This window comes from Gracilinanus agilis, chromosome 3 (assembly GCF_016433145.1).
Source record: "Gracilinanus agilis isolate LMUSP501 chromosome 3, AgileGrace, whole genome shotgun sequence".
Classification (NCBI taxonomy): domain Eukaryota; kingdom Metazoa; phylum Chordata; class Mammalia; order Didelphimorphia; family Didelphidae; genus Gracilinanus; species Gracilinanus agilis.
The window spans coordinates 477,543,694-477,567,895 of NC_058132.1; the positions used below are offsets into that span (position 1 = coordinate 477,543,694).

Consider the following 24,202-nt stretch of genomic DNA (forward strand, 5'->3'; position numbering starts at 1 on the left):
ACCACACCAATGCAAATATCAACTATTTGGAAATAGGTCTTTGAACAAGGACACATGTTAAAACCAGTGGAAATGTGCATCGGATATGGGTGGGGGAATAGCGGGGGGAGGGGGGGAAGGGGGAAAGTAGGAGCATGAATCATGTAACCATGTTAAAAATTAATATTAATAAATGATTTTTAAAAAAGAAGATATTAAATAAAAGAGTTAAAGACCAAATTCCCATAGTCAGAGCTATCTGAAAGTGAAATGGACTGCCTTAGGAAATAATGGGTTTCCTCTCCTTCAAGGTCTTAAAAGAAAGAATAGATGACTTCTCAGATACGTTGCATAAAGTATTCTTATTCAGGTATGTATTGGACTGAGGTCTTCCAGCTCTAGAATTCCAGTTCACTTTTTTCTATAATACCTTCAAATTGCCATTGTACATTGTACATCTTTGTAGGAGGTAGAGAAGGGATAAGTAAGAGGATACACATAAGAATGGGTAGCTACCTATCAAGAATACTGTATCTATTCTTCAGGCAATGATTTGCCTAGATAACATTTACCTTCTCTTCCAACTCTGAGAATCTATTATTTGAGATTATATTATATATTGCCTCCCTTTGATTCCTGCAGGGTTTTGCCATTATTCACTAAGCAAGTTGTAGGTTGTTATTGCATGTTCACAAAGACTAATTAAATTATTTTACATATTTTAAAATAGTTGTAGGATAAGAAATAATTATTTCCTAGCTAAAATAGCATCATAGATTTTTCCAGTTTTCTTGAATTGAAAATCTTGGAAACCAGCCTGAGTGAAGAGCTTGTGGTATTCTGTTGGAGTTCTCTCCTTTCCTTCAGTCTGTACCAGCATGTTCATAGAATAGAGCTGACTTGTCAAAGGTCCCCTCTTATCTTCAGCCAAAAGGGTTTCAACCACTAAAACACCACAACCTAAAAAGAAACAAAAGTAGGTATTAACTGGGCCTGACCAGAAGCAAAAGAGTAAAACAAATTTCTTCCTCATTGTCTCTTGTTCTTATCTCCCACCTTCCCTTTAGTGGGACCAGTTCCAGGGCTGACTACAAGGAATAGGCAGGTCCAATTTTTAGGTGAACAGAGGCATCAGTCCTTCCCAAACTCTAAATCTGGATGCAATGAAAATATCAAACTCCTTTCAGAATGAAAATAAAGCAATGAACATAAAGTACTTGCAAAGCCTTAGCTCTTTCATTCAGCAACACAACAAAAATATATTGCCCATACTAACCAATTCTATCTAGAAAGAGACAATTCCAGGTCACTCCTCTTCCATTCCATAATATTTCAGTTCTCCACATGGTAATATGTGAAACAAGCCTATGCCAATGCATCTAAGTCTGTGGTTCAACTCTTGTGCCAGTACATTAGGATGACTACTTCTGGGTTACTAGCTCTGATTTCCCAATTCTCAACCTTAGCTTTGGACTTTAGACCTTTTTAATTGCTAAGAAGACAAAATGCTATCTCATTCTTGGTCTTGGGCATTTTAATCCATAGGAGGATCAAGGGAGTAAATGAACAAATGCAAAACTTGGAGCCATCAAATCTAAGTTCAAATCCTGACTCTACAACATGAATATATGCATATGTATAAATGTGTACATATACACACATATACAAATATACACATGCATTCATGCAAATTAGGCAGATCCCTTGATTTCTTCCTCTCTAGGTCTCATTTGAGCTCAAGAGATCTGATCTATGGTAGACTAGGCCAATTGGGTGTCTGCATTCAGTTTGGCATTAACATGGTGAGCTCCTAGGATTGAGGAAAAGAAGCTACCAGATTGCCTATAAGTGAGTGTGAACTGACACAAATTTAGAAATAGATTGAGTCAATGCTAATCAGTAGTAGAATTGAGCCCTTCAGTAGCCCTTGCATCCCCAGATATAAAGGCAGACTTTTAAAAAGAGAGAGAGTAGATGCAGAGAGGATGAGTATATGTGGGAAAATATAAACTCCTTTTAGTTACTTGGCCTTATTTAAAATTATATACAAAAATATACAGGACTAGAGCACTGGTGTTGGATTGAGAGAATGTTTATAGGGATAAAGTTATGCATACTTGCATAAAGAAAAAAAGCAATGCATAATTTTTTTAAAAAGTGACATCAAATATCTTGTATGCAGGTGAAATCAATGTGGGAGGTTATTTTAATGAAGGTAATCCTCAATTCACACCTGTAAGGTTGGATCAGATTGGCAATGATTGACAATGGAGTCACAGCAAAAGATTAAACTGGCTATATTAGCAGAGGGGAGGGGTGTGAGTGAATAGAATTCTTTCTCATCCCCCTCCTAAGGCAGTTACAGCCTTGAAATAACAGTTTTAATAGAAACCCATCTTAGATCAAGAAATGGAGGCTGTTTTTTCTTGGCTAACCCAGGGCTAAATTGGTAGACAGATAAGAAATAATCCCACTGAGATTAGCAACTTCCACTATTAGATTATTCCCCAAAATCTAAGGTAGATAAAGGTTCAGGATGTCTTCAAAACAGCAATCTTGCTCTCTGGATAACAGCTGTATTCAGTGCTTGCCTGGATGAAGATTTTGCCTAGGTAATGTATGAAAGCCTAAATATAACTTCACACAGGCTCACAAACTTAACAAGGGAAGAGATTTATTAATTTCAGGGGAACAAGGAAGGAGGGTAAATTACAGGATTGAGGGTAAGGAAAACTACCTAATACCTTCAGGAAACTTGTTAGATATAGCAAACCCCAGAGGGGAATGCCTTTGAATAACTAATACTTCTAACTCCCTTGCAAACTCACTTTCTCTTAATCTAGTGTTATCAAGTTTAAGATAGTGAACATAAGATTGATTGTAGAATTTGATTAGAGATTAGCTGAGATACTGCACAGTAAGGTATTTTCCCAGTGCACACAGCCTGGATTAGTCTGTATGAAGTAAACAGCAAAGCAACACCTTGCTCCCTGAGGTCAGAGATGAGCTAACAAAAAGAGAAGCAATCCTACCCTTTTCCCAGCCACCCTCATTCCCCAAAAGTGAATCTTGCAAGCTGGGTGTCCTGGCTTTTATACCACATTTTTAACCGCCCCAACTGCCCCCTCTCCTGGAGTTCTGGGGGGGTACTGTGGACCCTGTGAGGCAGTTTCATCCCACTTAAGATCATGCATGTTACGTACCACATAAGCAGCCAGCTATTTACTCTGTCTATATCTAGAAGGTACTATTTTGATTTTATCCAGGAAGTATGTGTAACTCTGAAAGGATAAATGGCTTGAAGTATCTACATTTTTATATATACTTCTTTCTTTAGAAATCTAAGCTTCTTGAGAGTAGATTACTTCATTCCTTGCATTTGTATCCCCAGCACCTAGCAAAGAGCTTCAAAAATAGTATTTTTAAAATGCTCATTAAGTAATTCATTGATTGTTTTAATCAAGTCACTTCTCTTTGAGTCTCAGTTTCCTCATGGGGGGGGAGAGGCAAGGATTATACCTTATGATCTTGTGATGCTAGGTTGTGATAAGGCTAGGGGTATAATAAAAGTCTGCTGATTCCCAGGTCTATGTTCTTGGCAAACTTGCCTCAGTGAGGGGAAGAATACAGGCAACTATAAGCAGCACAACCTCAACTGGCTAAGGGGCAGGAGACCTAACAAGTCATTATCTCATTACATAATAGCATCATAAGATCATAAACTTAGAAGTAGAAGGGTCATCTTGTCCAATATTCTTATTTTATAGATGAAGAAACTGAGGCTCAGAAAGATTGGCTTGTATAAAGTCTTCACAAGACAATAATCCCTTTTAATAGATCAAAAGAGCATTGCTTTAGAGTTGGAAGGTACTTTTAAAATATAGTTCAACCTCATCAGCAGAGACTTACAGATTGTGATTTGCCAAAGATCACATAAGGATTAAATGGGCTGGGTTTTAACTCAGATCCTCTGACTCAAAATTCCCTTCTTTTTCCTTTACTATCCTAAGAAGAGGAAACTGAGGCTAACAGAGTTGATAAGCCCAAGATCATAGGACTGGTAAATGTCAAAGGCTATCTCTTAACCTATGCCTCCTGCCTAAAAGCCCCAATGCTATTTTTAGGACACCATACAGAATATAATTATGTCTTAGTTCACAATATCTACAACAAACCAACAAAAACACACATACCTGGTTTACAGGCTTGGTAGATGTTCCTTAGCAGTTGTACACACTTATTATCTTCCCAGTCATGGAGGATCCGAGCCAAAATATACAGATCAGCTTCAGGAATAGGATCTCTGAAAAAATCCCCTGAAATACAAATACAAAGCAAATGGCCTGAAGTCATCCAGTAAATAATTCAATTCCACTTGGATAAATCTGAACTATGTCAAAGAATCCTATGTTAAAGCAACTCCAAGGACACATAGGAAATATAACCCTTTGTTGAGTTGTCTCTGCCAAGGAAGAGTCAAAACCCTCAATAAATGCAACTGAAAATACTGAGCAATAATAAAGCTATTTGTAGTATAAAGATCAGTTATAACTAGGAATTTTTGTGCCTTGAGGAAAGAGGAAGTAAGTAGTTGGAGGGGAGAGATCACTTGGGGTGCTGCCATTCAGAAGGAAAAAAGCATCACATAACTCCACCAGATTTTTATTTTGCTTAAGGATTAGCCACTGCTAAGGAGGTGGAGGAGACCAGAGTGTACCTGAGACAAAGTCATTTAGCAGGTGGGACTCCGTGGTAAGGAGTTAATCTGGAGTGTGGTCACAGGGGAGAAAGAAGCTTGTGAGGAGATAAACTCTATTAGTGCTCTCTAAGTTTCAGTAGCAGGGGCAAAGTCTCAATCATCCTGCACTAGTTAAAGTTATAGTGAAGACTATTTTTCCTTAAGGACAGAAAATTGCTGGAAAATGTGTGAGACAGAGTATCCTTCAGAACTTGAATTTGAATTCTTTATCTAAAACAGAAGACTTTTCATGGGCAACTAAGTGGCTCAGTGGACTGACTGAGAGCAAGGCCAAGACAGAAGTTCCTGGGTTCAAATATGACCTCGGACACATCCTAATTGTGTGACCCTGGGCAAGTCACTTAACCTCCTTTGCCTACTCGTTACAGGTCCTCTGCCTTGGAACCAACATACAGTATTGATTCTAAGATGGAAAGTAAGGGCTTAAAATAAATAAATTAAATTAAATAGAAGATTTTTCAAGACAAAAGTTCCCACAGATCACAACTGTGATTCATACATCTATCATATCCAGAATAACATGCATTTGTAAACAACCAACCAACCCACCTTATTATATCATTCAAGGCAAACAATCCTTACTATATTAAGTGGACCTATTTCAAAATGAATTCAGTTACACACTGAAGCTTTTTGCAGTGAGGAAAAGGAAAAGAACAATGACACAGCCACAAATGTGTAATATTAGCTATTCAATCTCATTAACTCTTCCAAGACAACCATGAAGACCCAAAGGACTTTTGAACTAGAAGAGATTGTAGAGATATTTAATCCAGCCCCCTAATTTTATGCATGAGAAACCTAAAGTACTAAGAGATTAAACCCATATTCTTCATTGTTTCCAGCCCAGTGCCCTGTCCACTTAAATACTGGCTCAGATTCTAGAAATCATGTATTTCCTGGTATTTTTAAACAAAGAGATCCATTTGAAAATTCTTAAATAAGATACTAGAAAATCTGATGACATTTAGTGACACAAAAGTGCAACGGTGGTAATTTAATATGGTTCTTTTACAGCACCTGAACACAAAAAATTATGAAAATATTAATGTATGTAGATGCAAAAATTCTCCATCTATATAAATGCTGCCATCATATGCTAGAGGAGCTTGGTAAAGACATTCAGATAAGCAGTGAGCATGTTAGCAAATAGGCCTTAGAGACATCTGCAACAGCCACAGCAACAACTTTAGGAGTTTTCAGTCTACAGACGGTAAAGGGGATCAGACAACTGGTCAGAAATATATTACAAGGGACCCTTTGCTGGCACTGAACAAAAGCTTCTTTTGAATTATTCATACATGGGTCTGGGTTGAAGTTTGAATATGAAGAAGAATGCTAGCAGTTGTGACTATAGGAGAGTAGGGACCCTACTTACAGGTCTGGGACCAAGAAGAACTCTAGCATTTGTGGCTACAGAAAAGAGAAATCATAAAGGACTTAATATGATTAAACTGTTTATTTTCCTATGTGGGAAGATAATACTTTTACCTCCTAAGAACTTTATCATTATTGAATCATTATTAAAAAACAAAAGAGAGGGGTAAAAAGGGGAGTGCAGATTAGGGAAGGAAGTGGTTAGAAGCAAAATAGACTTTTGAGGAGAGACAAGTAAAAAGAAAGAGAGGAAGAGAAACAAGAAAATGAGATGATGGGAAATGCACAATAACTGTAATGGTGAATGAGATGGTGATTGGGTTGGAATACTATTGTGCTATAAGAAATAACAAACAGGATGGCTTGAGAAAAACCTGGGAAGATCTATATGAACTAACGCAAATTAAAGTGAGCAGAACCAGGAGAACATTATACATTACAGCAATGTTGCACAACTGTGAATGGCTTAGCTATTCTGATCAATACAATGATCCAAGACAATTTCAAAGGACGTATGATGAAAAATTCTATTCACCTCCAGACAAAGAACTGATGGAGTCTGTGTACAGATTGAAGCATAATTTTTTCACTTTTTTTCTCTTTTTTTTATTGTAACATGTCCAATATGGAAAGAGGTTTTGCATGAAAATATATAATTGATATACTTCTTGCCTTCTCAATGGTGTGGTTGAGTCAAGAAGAAGATAGAGAATTCAGGACTCAATTTTTTAAATGAATGTTAAAAATAAGTTTTTAAAAATTATAAATAAAAGGGTGTTTTACAATCCTTGGTATATTATGTTCTTTGGCTGGTACTTAATTTTCCCAGAAGGGGGAACCAGATATATAGGTACAAACTAAATTGAACTTTATTTCATAATAGAAGGACATAGACACACCCAATTATGGGAAACCTCAATGCTATCTCTACTCTCTATTAAAACCCCTAGTTAACATGAAAGATTCCAGGGGATAGGGAAGAAAAGGAGAAGGTGTTTCTAGGTTTTTAGTAAGTAAAAATAGAGGAAGAGAGGAGTAAATTCTAATTAAAATGCTCCCCTATCTTTTCTCAATAAATTTCCATTTTGATGTAGTACACAATTGATGATGGTTCCTCAAACACACACCTCCATTTGATGGACTTATGGTACAATATCAGGTTCATTTATTTAAAGAGATGTTCTGGCTTCCTAGGGTAGCCCTTCTATAGATCCTGGGGGAGTGGGAGAAGTAAGCAAAAAACCCTTCCCTCCTTTGCTGGAAGTTTAAGAGAGAGCTATGTTCAATGCTAGGCAGGACTCAACAAAGAGAGAGGGTAGAATTTTTCTACAATTCTTATAGCTTGCTGGGAGTTTGGTTCTTTCTGGCTCAGTACCAGTCATCTTTGTCACCATCCCTAACTATGCGGAAGTAAGTAGACCATGTCCTTTTGCACGTGAACCAAATACTTGGCCTATCAGAAGGAGCGTGAGAGTATGTTCAACTCCAAAGAAATTACTCCAGTTTGGGAAATCAATCAATCAATAAGCATTTATTAAGTGCCTACTCTGAGCCAGTCACTGTCCAAAATGCTGGGGATTCAAAAAGGTACTTAAATTTCAACTTTTTATTATTGTTATTATATAATACTATACATATACTTTGTGCATTTCTGAGTTTCTTTTTTAAAGTGATTTCTTTTTTCAGTTACATGTAGAAACGATTTTTGACAATTGTTTTCTGACATTTTAGGATTTTCCCCCCTCCTTCTCTCCCCCTGCCCCTAGGCAGTAAATAGACTAATATAGGTTATGCCAGTGCTTTCATGCATTAAAATTCCAACTTCTAAATGTAGACAAAGATTCATGTAGTTTATATGTACCTACTAGATTACCCACTAACCATCAAACCCTTGGTAAATTGTTTAATTCTTCTGTTCTTAGGAAGACTTTTATGAAATAGGATAGTCATGAGGCACTAGAAGAGGTCTTATAAACCAACTAGTACACCTTTTCTTTTTACAAGTGAAAAAACTGAGGTCCTTAATGAGTGCATAATTTGCTTTTGGTTATACAAGAAATAAATAATAGCAAAAGAACTCAAAACTTGGGCCTTCTGATTCAAAATCCATTGCTTCACTGCATTATGCTTCCTGTTTCCTTATCTGTAAAAAAAAAAACTATTAGGTATAATAATATTTAAACTACTTTCACTTCTAAGGAATATATTTTTGGAAATCTCAAAGTATCATATAAATGTAAGATAGTATTACCTTTATTTATCCCTTGGGTCATAATTTCAAAACTGAAAAGCCATAATCTGATGATTAAATGATAAAGTTTTTATTCAATTTCACTTACATTTTCAGCTTGATTTTCAAAAACAAAACAATGAAAAATACTTCTTAACCTTGTTTGTAACCATACCGTCATTTTCTCCCTAATCTCCCATGAAATCTAGTCCCATATATTTATTTCATTTTGTGATATTATAGCCATTATGGGAGAAAACAGAAAATTAATCATAAGGCAAAAATATAGATGATGTAAAATCATATCAGGAGCCCTGTAAACTTTCTGAATATAACTCCGATCCTGAGCATAAGATCTCTGGTTCTTTCTCCTGCCATTTGGCTTCTTGGTATCCTCTGGAATCTGTTGATTCCAGTTATAAGTAGTGCTTACATTACATTACATCATAGAATTAACAGTTTTTATGCCAATGTAAAACAGTTTGTCATGTTTTGAAGATCAATAAATTTAATGAAAAGTCAGTAACCTCTTATCATATGCAAAGCACTGTGCTGGGGTGCTAGGAATAGAAAGACAAAGGACAGAATATTCATAGTCTCTCCAGTGCTGTTTAGTTTTAATTGTATCTGACTAGCGTTTTCTTAGCAAAGATACTGGAGTGGTTTGACATTTCTTTCTCAGCTAAGGGAAACTTAGGCAAACAGGATTAAGTGACTTACCCAGGGCTACAAAGCCTGTAAGTATATGAGGCCAGATTTGAACTCAGGTCTTCTTGTCTCCAGGCCCAGTACTCTATCCACTGTGCCACTTAGCTACACCCATATTCTATCCTATCCAGAGAGTCACTCTATAATGCATTTCTGTTTGTTTGCTGAAGAAAGGAAGGAAGAAGGAAAGAAGGAAAGAGAACTGTAGACTAAAATAACACATCCAGACCTACCTATATGGAAGCTGATCCGAGGTTCCTCTAGGAATGGAAAGTATTTCTTTGCCAGTTGAACCACTTCTATCTTTTCAAAGATTGTCACTTGGCATTCAGGATATATGGTGATACATTCCTGGGCTAGGGCACCTGAACACCCTCAAAAACAAAAACCAAGGAAAAATTCCAGCTAAAGATGGAGGTCACACCAGTAGCACAGACATCACTAATTGGTCAACTCCAAGGGCCCATCATTTAGGATATTAATTATCCAGGATCTTTACCTTCTCCCTTTTGCTAGCTCCTTTTTTTTCTTTTGTCATTTAATTTCTCACTAGCACTAGTATACAGAAAATTTCTCCTTATCCATGTACTACCTGGCCCCCACCCCATCCCTGCCTAATGATATCTTTCCCTTGCTACAGAGTATTTCATAGATACCACCTCACAGAATTATGGATTTAAAAGCATAAGAGACCTCAGAGGTTATCTGGTTCAACCCTACACATTTTTCGGATAAGAAAATTGAGGCCTTTGAAAAATCAAGCAACTTAATCAAGACCACCTATGTAGTATATACTGCAGTTGGATTTAGAATCCATCTTCAGACCCCAAACCCAGATATGCTTTCACCCTGTGCACCTTAGTAATATCTGCTCTCTGAAGTAACTGTCCATTGAAAGACTATTCGAGATAAATATATTGGTGGAGAACCCACAGAATGCTTTAAACTTAGGTCTTCTGAGTGATGAATTTAAAGCAAGGTATAGCTGCAAAGAGAATAATGATATAATATACAATAAACAATTGTAATTTTAGAAAGGTAGAGGATACCATATGCTGGAAAGTTTCATTTTGTTCTCTTCAGTTTCCTGTAGCACCTTTCTGAGTTATCTCTGTGATAATTAGATTAAGTCTACACTGCCCATCTTTAGATTTAATCACAAAAGGTGAGACCATCTCCAATTTTTGGAGGTCCATAACCCATGGTGCTAGAGTGGGTGATGAATCAGAATCAATTGACTGCACCCAGGCAGTCCTAAGAGAAGTGTCTGTTGTGATTGGACATACAAACTAGGAGGGAGGTACAGGAAGTGATGTATAAGTGACCCCTTTAAAAGGAGAAGGTCTTCTACAGGAGAGGGAGCTTCTGGTGAAGAGGGCTGCTGGTGAAGGAGCTTTTCTGGTTTATGGAGGAGTGCTGGCTGGAATGCTGAGACCTTGGTGAGACTGCTTTCAATATCTTCTTTAGAAGTCCATGTGGTGAGTTTAAAGACTGAATCTTCCTGAACTTCTCTTAAGTAACTTCCCTTTAATAGATTCTGTGAATGAAGCAAAGCTTCATTCACCTCTGGGCCTCTGGCCCTCTGACTCTTGGCTGAGGGTTAATTAGATCTACCTGGATTAATTAGAGGATCATAGTAATTTACCTACTGCATTAGATTCTTACTTCCTTATTTCCTCTCTTCTCAATTGTAAATAAACTTCCATAAAAGTCAATTTTGGCCTCAGACACTTCCCAGCTGTGTGACCCTGGGCAAGTCACTTGACCCCCATTGCCTACCCTTACCACTCTTCCACCTATAAGTCAATACACAGAAGTTAAAGGGTTTAAAATTTTTTTTAAATCTATTAAAAAAGTCAATTTTGACTTGAGATTATTCTTAATTGAGGATTGATAATTGCTCAATCCTCTAGTGACCAATCTTAAATATATTTACCCCAAAACTCCTTTTTCCCCCCTTACATTTCTCTTAACTCATTTTCACTCACAGGCTAAGTCTTCTGGGAGACAAGTACCTCAGGTTTTAGGTACAGTATGGACCCACATAGTTCAACATATTCTGTTCATGAGCCTCCAGTTGGTTTTACCTTTAATTAGCCAGTAGGCAGAATTAGTTCAAACCAAAAGTACTTGCTGAGATGGCATAATATAAGAAAAAATAACAAATTGCCCTCATAAACCTATAGCTGCATTCTCCCACAACTTCATACTGCATCAATGAGAGGTGGAAACTCGAGCATTTATACCCTTCCCACCTTTGCCTTCCCATCACCTTTTCCTGGCTCTCAGTATCCTGTTCAGGGCAATCTGACAAGAGGAGCACCAACTATAATACTTGGATGAGTTAAAAGTCCATAATGGGATGATTGGAAACCTTTCTGGTAACAAAAAAAAAAACTAAAATGTCTTACAATCTGCCCTTTCTCTATGCCCTACAGATTCTCCAGGCCATCCTACCTGACAATTCCCGCTGTGGTCTGGCCATTCATCCTACAAGTTGCTGGACTCATGGGGCTTCTAAGCCTTTTCATCCCTGTTGCAACTGGACTCTCACATATTTGGTTTGCCCCAGTGTGTGATTTTCTTGAAAATAGGAAATACTTTGGGCTTTTTTTTCTATTACAAATAAAAAACTTGTTGCATAATAATTTTAAGAAACATTTTTTATTTATTCATTGATAAGGTACACTAGTTGAGAAGCATACACTTAGGTAACATAGCCAAGGAAATTTTTTTCTGCCAGTACTATACCCACTAATGCTCCTTCTCCTCTAGTGGTATCATTATGCTGTTCCTCTTGTGAAATCCCTCTGACAGGCAATTCGATCAGCTAGGTTAAGTGGAACTGTTCCTCTTTGCAGACTAGCTATAACACTATTCAACTTATAAACTTCCAATCTCATGCCTTGACTGACAGGTCCTACTCTTTGATGGATGCAATGTAAATGTCTCTATCCAATTGGAAAATAAATCTATCATGGTTCATTAAAAGAAATTCCTCCTGAATTTAAGACCAAGCAAGAGATAGAGAACATTACAAAATATAAAATGAATAATTTTGATTATGTTAAATTTAAAAGGGTTTGTATTAAATTAAAAAGCTAGTTTGTGGAAAATAAACTGATTGAAGTTTTCCTGATCAGCTCCTCTACCACCACCTCTTTCTCATTGCCATTCATTGAGTATTTTGCTCTGAAAGTTGTTTAGTTCAGGCTACTTAGTAAGCAATTGAAGGAGCTCTTTCCTTTGTTAAGGATTATTGACAGTCAGTGTAAGTGGCCCTCTGCTGGCAGAACTGTTTTTTCACCTGACATTTCTGAATGGATAGTTCTTTTTTAAGCAATCTTAAATGTCAAAACATGCAATAGTTGAATTTAGAAACTAGGAAGAATATACCAGTGGTTTTAAAATGGATTCAACGGTATGTTTTTTGATGCTCCTTGATCATGGTTTTTTTTTATTTTGTTTGGTATCGTCTCTCTGCAGATCATTCCTAGATTTCTATATCTAGTCCCAGTCTCTCTCAAACTTCAGTTCCAGGTAGCAAATTGTCTATTGGACAGTTGATATTATCTGTCCCAAAGGCTCTTAAACTCAACATGTCAAGAAAAGGAGCCTATTATTCCCCCCTCCAAGTTCTCGCCTATTCCAAATTTCCCTGTTTCTTCTGCTGTAACTATTATTTCCAATGTTGCAGGTTCGTAATTTCAATATCATCCTGCACTCCTCATTTTCCTTCACCCCACATATCCAATCATTCACTAAATCTGGTATACCTTCATAACATCTCCTCCATCCAGATTCTTCTGTTCATTCATACAGTTACCTCATCACTTCTGCCTAGATTATTGCAACAGCTTCCCAGATGATCAACTTGCCTCACTCCAGATCATTCTATATTTAGGGCCCAAGTAATTTTCCTTAAGCACCGATGTGACAGTGTGAACCCCTGCTCAACCAACTCCAGAGGCTTCCCATTGTCTATAGAATAAAATATAAATTCCTTTATACTTTTTAAAACCCTAAACAACTTCGCCCTTTCTGTTTTTCAGCCTCACGGGAGATTTACTCTACTTAGGATACTCTGCAGTCTGATCAAACTGGCCTTCTCTCTATTCCTCACTCACAAGACTTCATCTCCCAAACTCTGTGCCTTTACATTAGCTGTCCTCTCTTCTAAAATGCACTCTCTCCTTTCCTGTTCCTCATAGATTCCCTCTCTTCCTTTAAGAAACAGCTCAGGCTCAAAGAGATCCAAAAAGAAAAAAGGGAGGAGGTAGAACCTTTCTGTACAAACCTATTTATAGCAGTTCTTTTTGTGTTGGCAAAGAATTTAAAATAGAGAGGATATCCATCAATTGGATAATGACTGAAGAAGTTGTGGCATACAATTGTAATGGAAAACTATTGTGCTACAAGAAATGGCCAGAAGGATGGTTTCAGAAAAATCTGGAAAGATACACATGCAGACAGAAGCATACTATTTTCCACTTTATTTTCTCCATGGGTTTGTTTTTGCTTTTTTATGAGATGTGTCTTCTTCCACAACAAGAAGAATATGGAAATATATTTTGTATGATAGTATATATATATATATATATGTATACATACACACACATATATGTATCCTATATCAAATTGCTTGCTATCTTAGAGATGGGGTAGGAGAGGGAGGGAGAGAATTTGAAATTAAAAATTAGAAAATAATTGTTAAAATTGTTTTTAGGGGCAGGTAAATGCCTCAGTGGATAAAGAGCCAAACCTGGAGTTGGGAGGACCTGGGTTAATCTGGCCTTAGACACTGCCTAACTGTGTGACCCTGGGCAAGTCACCTAACCCAGATTGCCTAACCCTTACCACTCTTCTACCTTAGAATAGAAACTAAGAGAGAAAGTAAAGGGTTTTCTTTTAATTATTATTTTTACATGTAATTGGGGAAAAGTGAAATATTCCTTGACTAAATAAACAAACAAATAAATGAATGAATAAAGAAATAAATAAAAGAAATAGCTTAGGCATCATCTCATACATAAAATCTTTCCTGATTTCTATAATTGCTAAAGTTCTCTCTACCAAATTGTGTTTAATTAATTTGTATTTCTTTATACTTGTATATTAAATATATAGGCATATACATACACATATAATATTCTATATGTATTTTGTATGTACTTTTCTCCCACAATAAACTGTAGATTCCTTGGGATTAGTGATTATTTCATTCTTTGTTCTTATATGTCCGGCACCTAGAACAGTAAATGGTACATAGACATGTTTAACAAATATTATTTGTTTGATCGATTCATTAACTTAGTTTCCCTGATGACAGAGAGATTTCCAGAGCCAAAGAAATCAGGGCATTTGAATTTGGATGCTAACTCTTTTAAATGGGCACTCCTACTACCTTGCGATATCTCAAAAAAAAAAAAACTACTTTATCAAAAGAAATTTTACATGGAGAAATGTTACTATCTATGAGTCACTCTAGGTAAGGCTCATTGGATCATAAAATCATAGATATTAACTTGGTCCCTAAAGCAAGCTATCACAGGAGCATAGAGGTTAGATCTGGAAGGGGTCTTGGGTGTCACAGTCCAGCCTGGCCATTTTACAGATGAAGAAACTGAGATTGACAACTAAGGCTCAATATCATATACCTAGCAAATGGTTTGATTAGGATTCACATATAGGTCGCCAGATTTCAAATTCTGTTCTCCCTATCCTGTCTAAAATTCCTAATAAATGAGTCAACCAAGAGGAAGAAATGTTTTGGGCTCAAGAATTTGAAAATATTTTCTTTTAAAGACCAGAACCTCAAACTAAAAAAAAAAACTTACCTTTTGTTGACTTCTGGAGGTAACTAGTGATACAGTAGATACAGTGTTGGGTATGGAGTCACAAAGACCTGAGCTCAAATGCTGCCTTAGACACTTATTAGTTGTGTGGCCTTGTGCAAATCCCATAATTTATTTGCCTCAATTTCCTCAACTGAAAAATGGGGATAATTATAGTGCCTACCTCATGGATCTCATGGGTCGCTGTGAGATATTTGTAAAAGCACTTGGTACTATGCTTGACACATAGTAGGAATTATATAAATACTTATTTTCTTCCTACATTTCCATAGAATCATTATAATCTTTATGTACAATTTTTATTCATCCTTCCTGAAAGGCCTTGGTTCTTGAGACTCCCCTGAAACAAGTCTTAATTCTTTAACTAATACTTACCACCAAGATCATAAATGAGAGTGAAAGGGGAAAGGTCAAATGCAGTAATCACATCTCTGCCATTAATACTCCAAATCTCATGTAAGCCACGCATGAATTTTACCAGTTCTTCTTCTGACCTATTAGTTGAAATAATATTTATATCAGTGTTAAATCTAGAGGCAATATGTAGCCATGGATAGAAAGCCAACCTTGGAGTCAATAAGACTTGGGTTCTAGTCTCACCTCTAATAATGCTGGCTTTGTTATTCTAGGGAAGTCCCTTAATCTTTCAGTGCCCCCAAATAATTATCGAAGACTATCAACATAGAGGGTGTTCTTTTTCAGGCATATACTGAACTGATGAAATCACACAAGATGAAAAAAGGAAAAAAAGCTACCTTATATACCATATAAATTACTGTGAAAAGTAATTAAAGGCAATCCCTAACTAATGTACTTTTAAAAAATGGAATCTCTGAGTCCATTGTAATGGATTGGATTTTGCCTAGGTTAGGGAATAAACTTTAATCATTTTTTTCTAAAAATCCATTTGTTAGTCTTATTAGATTTCATGATCTAATCGGCCTTCCATAACTTTCTCCTGATGAGTTTTATATAATGAAACACATTTATTACCATCAAAACAGACTTATTTCCATTTCATCAAATGACTAAATACTTTTATAGAAGTTCAATATCAAATTTTTATTCAAACACTGACGGTAGATCTACATGTCAAAACAAAGGGAAATATATTGGGGATTATTCAGCTCCAAATAAGACATCTAGCTGTCTCTGTTGTTTACTTAGGTCTTAGACAATGTGTCTGTACACTGAAAATGAAGTGATTAGGGGTTTAATTAGTGTACATATTCATGATGAGAGGACTAGGACACAAATATGATTTGATATTATCTGAATTATCCAGGTTGGCTATCTATGTTGCTGAAATTGGTAGGATAATCACACAAGTCTCAGCTTCACTTTGGTTCTTGTACCTCCTTATTCACTCTTATAGTAATTATAAATAAGAAGAACAGAACATTAAAGTGGTTCATTTTACCGGTAGATAGCTTCAAAGAGATCATCTGATGGAATACCAAATGTCCTCATATATTGATTTTTTCCTTCCCTGAGGGAGAAAAATCTATTATTACTTATGTGTACTTACTAAGCATCAGCATATTACTAGATGTTCCAGGTCCTAAGTACATATAAACCCTTTCTTAATGAGCTCATAAATACACATGCTCAACTGCCTGCTCCCTGAACAAGCACTGTTCTTCAATTTGGCCCAAGGAACATACTCATTAAGAGACCACTAAAAAAAATAATAAAAGGGTTTTAAAAATATTCTTAAGAACAATCTAAGAAAACATATGATGAATGTAAAATCATGGGAGACATCTCTATTATTGTCATGAACATCTTTGGCAGGTACACTTCTTCTGGTTTAACCCATTACCTGATATTTATGACAAGAGAGATGCTGATCTCCATTATCATACCTTTTAAGGATTCTTGAATACTTGTAATGTTTGGATGGAAGATTTATTATTGGAAGAGAGCCTTTTAGATGCCATTTGCTCTACCAAAGCATTTCTTAAAACTCAGTCAACTATAAACACAGAGGGTTGTTGTATTCTCTACAACTTCCCCAAATAACCTGATAATAAAGATGCAGCATATTATGTATTATTGTTTGTGAAGGCAATGTGTCCCTTCTTAAGATCCTCAATAAAGCTTTCTTCAATATGCACAAAAAGTATTTTCCTAAGGGGCAGAGAGCTAGGCCCTGAGATAGGAGATCTTGGGTTCAAATCTAGCTTCAGACACTTCCTACCTGTGTGACTCTTGGCAAGTCACTTAACCCCCATTGCCTAGCCCTTACCATTCTTCTGCCTTAGAACCAATACACAGTATTGATTCTAAGATACAAGGCAAGGGTTTAAAACAAAAACAAAGAAAATTATTTTCTTAAAAATTATATGTAAGGACAGCTAGATGGCTCAGTAGCTTGAGTTCTAAGTCTGGAGATGAGAGGTCTTGGGTTCAAATCTGACCTCAAACACTTCTTAGTTGTGTGACCCTGGGCAAGTCACTTAACTGCCACTGCCCAGCCCTTACTGCTCCTCTGTCTTGGAACCAATACACAGTATTGATTCTAAGACAGAAGGTAAGGGGTTTTTACTAAGTCAATGGTATGAGGCAATTAGCTAACTCAGTAGATAGAGATCCAGGTTCAGGGACAAGAGGTCCAGAGTTCAAATCTGGCCTCAGACACTTCCTAACTGTGTGATTCTGGGCAAGTCACTTAGCCCCCACTACCTAGCTCTGATCACTCTCTACCTTGTAAGGCAGAAGGTAAGTGTTTTTTTTTTTTTAAAGTCAAAGGTATCTTTGTTTCTGATTCTGTTTAATTGGAAATCATATTACTGGGGTCTCAGGAGTTCTAGTTTTGAATACTAATAACATTTCATTCCCATTCCAGGAATGCCCCTGGCACCCTGACAGGATATGAACTGTAGTCAAGTCATGGTGACTGAGGTGGGTCTCATTCTGAGAAAAACTCCAAGATGTACTAGTGTCTAGGTCAGTGGTTTTTTTTTTACCCTTTCCAGAAAAAAATATTACTTAGCACCCCTGGAAATTAATTTTTTTTATTTTAATAGCAATTAATAGGAAAGATAAATGCACCTGTGGCCATCACCGCCCCGCTGGATCACTGCAGCACCCACCAAGGGGTGGTGGCGCCCACTTTGGGAATCACTGGTCTAGGTGGTTGGGGTGAATGAACCATCCCCGAAAAAGTCAAAATGAGTGGGGATGCCAAATTAGATACTATATTGGAAAGCTATATTGCTTGCATCTGTGAGCCAGTATCCAGTGCCACACCTATGCTATAATAGTGCATCCCACCCCAAAAAAATAAAAGTAAAAAGAGGACATCATTAATAGATAGGAAGTACAAATGGAAACCCAGACAAGAGAAACAGCTTTGAATCCATGCTGGATTTATTATATACTTAAAAAACAAACTGTAGGAAATGGAGGTTCACAGTTTCACAGACTCTTTTGCTCTTTTCTTATGTTAAAATATTCCTGATCATTAGAGCTTGTCAAGTTTAAAATCATGAAAATAATTTAAACATATAATCAAGGCTTTTTTATGATGTTATTTTTTGTTCTCCATGTTCCTCACCAACCAATGTTTTATTTGTTTTTGTTTTGTTTTTTTGGAAGAAGGTATTCACTATACAAAAGTATGAGGTTGCTATGCAGTTTACCAGTCTCTGGACTTCCTCATTCCTTACACTTGCTTCAGTACTCTTGTTTTCCAAAATATTTCTGGTCATCTTCTCCTATTCCTACCTTGGCTTTGAAGCAGACAATATCAAAGTATATGTTGATTTAATGTGGTAGGTTCTATAAAGTTCTTCATAGAATTTCTTTACCTCCTCATCCTCTGAAAAAAATATTATTAGTTTATGAACTATAATTTTCATGGTGAACTTTTTGCAAATAGTTATTGTGCAATAAAGAATTAACAAATATCCATGAAATGATTTTCTTATCTTTGGGCACACCAATAACATAATTGAATCCATTTTTTTAATTTGCCTCTAAAATGAGAAGCTGAAATTCATCCTTCCAATCAGCTTCAATTTCTTTCTTTTTTTTTAAATTATAGTAAGAATGTCAAGAATTATCATGATCCAGGCCTTCCTACTTCCTAATATCCCCTTCCTTATATTCCCTCAGTCATGGGACAAAAAACACATGTAAAACACCAACTACTAAAGTTTGGAGTCAGCCTAAAAACTTTTCCTTACTTTTAAAGTGGTCCCTGACCATTTTCTCCACCTCTTTTCTACTATCACTGCAGCAGCCTAAGAGTGGGGAAACAATTTATATTTCCATTTATTTCAAGAATTGCAATAACCATAGAATCCATCACCAAAGGCCAGCCTACAGGTAAGGCACTTCTCTGTGCTTAGCTAAGCTGCTCCTATGAAAGTACTACCTCTGTTACTAGAACTGTAGTTAAAGTTTCCCAGCATAATAAAATCCCAGATATTGTGCTTTGCTGACATAATTTTTAAGAATGCATGGCTCACCTCCATACCATGATGAACCATAAGATTTCCTTACAAAACCATCAAATTCAAAAAGAGCTTTTATAGAATCAGAATTAGGGCAACTAAAATTTATAAAGAACTTTAGAGTATTTTACATATGTTATATCATTTGGTCCTCACAATAACCTTATTATCTCCATGTAATAGCTAAGAAAGTTGAGGGTAAGGAGTTAAGTAATTTGCTCAGGATCACACAGCTATTAAGTGTCTGAGGTGGAATTCGAACTCAGATTTTTTCTGACTACAGGTCTCACACTCTATCCAGTACATGGTCTAGCTGCATATGCAAAATCATTAAGAAGCCCATTATGCAATATTTTAGGATTCTCCCCACCCCACCTCATTTTAGATTATCTATATCATCACTCACTTCCATTAGCGTAGCTTTGTAGATATTGACAGGTAACACCAGTGTTTCTATATTTAATTTCAGTGTCCTTTTTCTTCCAGCTTTGGTTTAATGAATGCCATCAAAGTGCTACTCTAGGAAAAAGTAAACTATTGTTTTTAATTAACTTAAGTTAATTTAATAGGCTATTTTTTAAAAGTATAATATATAATTGTAATTATTATATAATATTTATTATATTATTATATTTATTATGTTGTATATTATTTATTACTTTTCAATTAATTATAATATAATACTATATTATATAATTATACTATATTAAATTATTTTATAGTATTATTATAATATGAATTCTGAGATACCACTTCATACCTATCAGAGTAGCTAATACGACCAAAAAGGAAAATGATAAATGTTGGAGGGAATGTAGGAAAATTGGGTTATTAATGGATAGCTGGAACTGTTAGATGCAACCAATCTGAAGAACAATATGGAGCCACAGTTAAAGAGCATAAAATTATGCATACCTTTTGACCCAGCAATACCACTACTGGATCTGGATCTCAAGAGAACAAAGATAAAAGGATCTATTTTTACAACACCAAAAAAATTAGCTAGTGACTCTTTTTATAGTGGCAAAAATTGGAAACTGAGGTGGTGTCCATCAATGGAGGAATGGCTGAATAAGCTGTGGTATATGATTGTAATGGGAAACCATTGCACTATAAGAAATAATGAACAGGATGATTTCAGAAAAATTTGAAAAGACATATATGAAGTAATACATAGCAAAGTGAGCAGAACCAGGAGAACAGTGTATATACAACAGAAGAACTATTGTGTGACAATCAACTGTGAAGGGCTAAAGTATTATCAGTAAAACAAGGTTCCAAGATAATTCCAAAGGATTCAAGATAAAAATAAAAATAAAAATAAACTATCCACAGCATAAGAAGGAACTGTTGGAATCTGGGTGCAAATCAAATCATGCCAGTCTTCACTTTATTTCCTTCATCAGTCTTTTATTGTATATGTGACATGTATCACAACATTCAGTCACAAGGGAAATATAAAAATATGTATTATAAGAAAACATTGATATAACCTATATCAGACTATTTACCACTTCAGGAAGGCAGAGATGAAAGAAGAGCATCTGAATCACAAAACATCAGAAAATAATTGTCAAAAATTGTTCCTACAAGTAACTGAAAAAATAATAAAAATATAATTCAAATTTAAAAGTTTAATAGGTTATTTCTGAAAGAAGCCTAGCAATTTTTTTTCTCTTTCCAAGTATTGTCAAATTAGCTCAAATAAAACATTGGAGAATATGCTATCACTATTTGAAGCGTCATGCCGAACTTACCTTATTGCTTCAGTTAAGTGATTCCAGCATGAGTAAGTAGTTTTGGACATGTAAAGTAACATATTGTATTGGGATTTAGTGCCAGACTTGGTGAGATACAAGGTGGCAAGTTCTGCATTTTGATATAAAGCTGAAAAGGAAACAAATTTATTACCCTTATGATCGTACATAGTGTTCATTTATCTCTATTGAGCATTTATTTAGATGATCTCAAATAGCAAGCTGGCATAGTACAAGAGTAGGATAATTTAGCACCACCAATATAACTTTGTGGTTTTAGCAGAAAAATCATACCTGATCAATTTATTAGACTTTCTAAAGAGGGAGTAAGTAAATGGGCAAACAAGTTAAAACTCATGGATTTTAACTTTTTTTTAAATTTTTTAAAAACTGTTTCTAAGAAATGAAATGAGTTGCCTCAAGAATAAAAAACAATAGGATCAGCTAGGTGGCTTAGTGGATAGAGTTGTAGATCTGCAGATTGGAGATCCTGCATGTAAATTAGACCTCTTACTAACTATGGTAACCCTGGTCAAGTGACTTAATCCCAATTGCTTAACTTTTAGAGCTCTTCTGCTTGGAAGTGATATTTAATATCATTTCTAAGACAGAAGGCAAGGGTTATAAAAAAAAAGAAGTAATATTTTAACATGTGTCAATAAGAAATTTAAATTAGAAAATAAACATTTTTCTAGATAAAGTAAGAATAGTTAGATATTTCATAATTATATAAAATATCTTAAAGACAGAAAGTGCTTATCTAAGTCTTACAGGTAGCACAACTCTTCTAGTTTATATTGTCAAACTTATGAAGCAGAAGTATAGAAAGTCTATATAAGGTTCATTTTGAAAAAGCATTGAATTGAGAGTAAGAAGCCCTGGAATCTAGTTCCTGCTCTGATACCATCTAGTTGTGTGACCATGAATCACTGATTAAATGCTCCGAACATCAATTTCCTCATCTTTAAAGGGGTGTGGAAGAGATCATATGGGTGGAAAATATATCTCATTAGTTGGATGTGGCTCCCAACACTCCTATTATTTAAACCAAATTAAAATGGAATCGGACCATATTTAACAAAATAAATAAAAATACAATAAAATATAGATTATTTTAATATGTGTATCTTACAAATCGGTATACACACTGAGATCCTCATATACAGCTTAATGGTCCCTGTGTAGTATCACAAGGAATAGAGAGCATTGGATCTGGAATCAGGAAGACTCATCTTCTTGAGTTTAAATCTGGCTTTGGATATTTACTAGTCGTGTGACCTTGGGCACATCACTTAACCCTTTTGCCTCCATTTCCTCATCTGTAAAATGAACTGGAGAAGAAAATGGCAAACTACTCTAGTATCTTTGCCAAGAAAACCCCAAATGGGGTCATGGAGCATTAGGCAAGATTGAAAAATAACTGAATGATGAAACCATTGGACTAGATCAGTGGTTCCCAAACTTTTTTGGCCTACCACCCTCTTTCCAGAAAAAAATATTACCTAGCCCCCTGGAAATTATTTTTTTTTATTTTAATAGCAATTAATAGGAAAGATAAATGCACCTGTGGCCATCACCATTTACCCTGAATCGCTGCAGCACCCACAAGGGGGCGGTGGCACCCACTTTGGGAATCACTGGACTAGATGATCTCTGAGATCCTTTTAGGCTCTAAAATTCTATGATCCTATAAGGAAACAGAATCAGTAGAAGAACCTCCTTGTAACTATAAGAAGTTTATTTTTCACAGATCTAATCACAGAAAAGAAAGGAGATAATGAGTTGTTAAATTAACTATAAACATTCAGCCTCACCAGGTGATCCCTTTATGAAGTGCAAATTAGGTCCTTTAGTGAATTAGAAAGTAATAAAGGATAAAGAATGATAGGCCACAGAACTGAATGACTTTGAAAAGTTCACTGAGTTCAGGTAGCAGACAAGATGCAGAAGTGTACAGAAAGACGAAACCATCAAAAAGAAAGGGGCTCTGACTGTGAGTGAGGCTGCTTGGACTGATCAGTATGATCTGCATTGGGACAGAAGCTATGATCTAATCTACTCCTGGACCTAAAGATGGAGATTTCACCTTACCATATTTCTCTCCTATCACTCCTTAATGGGGGACTCAAACCTTTTTCTCTGAGCATATCTGCTTACCTCCTTTGTCTGAAATGTTTACTTTGTCTTTCTAGATAGTTAATTACTAACATTTGTTGTTGTACTAATTGGGAAAGGTATTCTGATGTTTATTGGAGATATAGTTATAGAAAAGATCTAATACTGAGATGTTTTACCAAAAGTGCTGTCATGATTGGGATATGAAGGAACACTTTTTGTGGGAAATCCATCTGTACAAAATCAGTAGTAGAGTAAATTGTTATAGTACCAGGAATTTAACCAATTAAGAATATGAAGCCATTTCCCTGAGAATAACATTGTTTTTTAATGGGAACATGCAAGTCCATTAACAAAGAATAGGTTTTTCTCTAGCCTCTTCCTTAAGCAAAAGACCCCAAGTGAGTCCTGACTTTTGCTTTTATAGAAGAAAGATGGGTCCTCTTTCTGACTGGCCTGACCACACTTCCCTTAGACTTCCCCTAGAAGTCCCGACAATTGGTGGATATTTCAAAGAGGAGGTAAACTTGGAAATCTCAATTTCTCATTACTTCATCATAGGGAAAGTGGGTCTTTGCCTCAATAAGGAAAATGTCAACACACACCCCCTTTCATCAGCCAAGGGAAAGTGGCTAACCAACCTTACTTTCAAATGGGTCAAAGTTCAACAGCTAGAGAAACCTGGCCACTTCTCTAGCATGTTAAGAAATCGAATGTCAAGGAACTTTTGAAGTGCAGCTTCTTCTAGCAATCCTTGGCTTAAAAATATAAATTGACGGGGCAGCTGGGTAGCTCAGTGGAGTGAGAATCAGGCCTAGAGACAGGAGGTCCTAGGTTCAAACCCGGCCTCAGCCACTTCCCAGCTGTGTGACCCTGGGCAAGTCACTTGACCCCCATTGCCCACCCTTACCACTCTTCCACCTATGAGACAATACACCGAAGTACAAGGGTTTAAAAAAAAA

General features: G+C 36.1%; 1 protein-coding gene across 1 annotated transcript in view; it reads right to left on the reverse strand.

Annotated features, from left to right (window-relative positions):
- Positions 1–727: 727 nt before the first annotated feature.
- Positions 728–24,202, reverse strand: part of ASMT (acetylserotonin O-methyltransferase) — a 31,955-nt gene continuing 8,480 nt past the window's right edge. Inside the window, exons 3-7 of the mRNA XM_044666993.1 lie at positions 21,126–21,255; positions 16,329–16,397; positions 15,284–15,402; positions 4,173–4,295; positions 728–939 (exon numbers count right to left, since the gene is read on the reverse strand). Coding sequence (XP_044522928.1) covers positions 728–939; positions 4,173–4,295; positions 15,284–15,402; positions 16,329–16,397; positions 21,126–21,255 — 653 coding nt within the window. The remainder of the gene's footprint in view (positions 940–4,172; positions 4,296–15,283; positions 15,403–16,328; positions 16,398–21,125; positions 21,256–24,202) is intronic.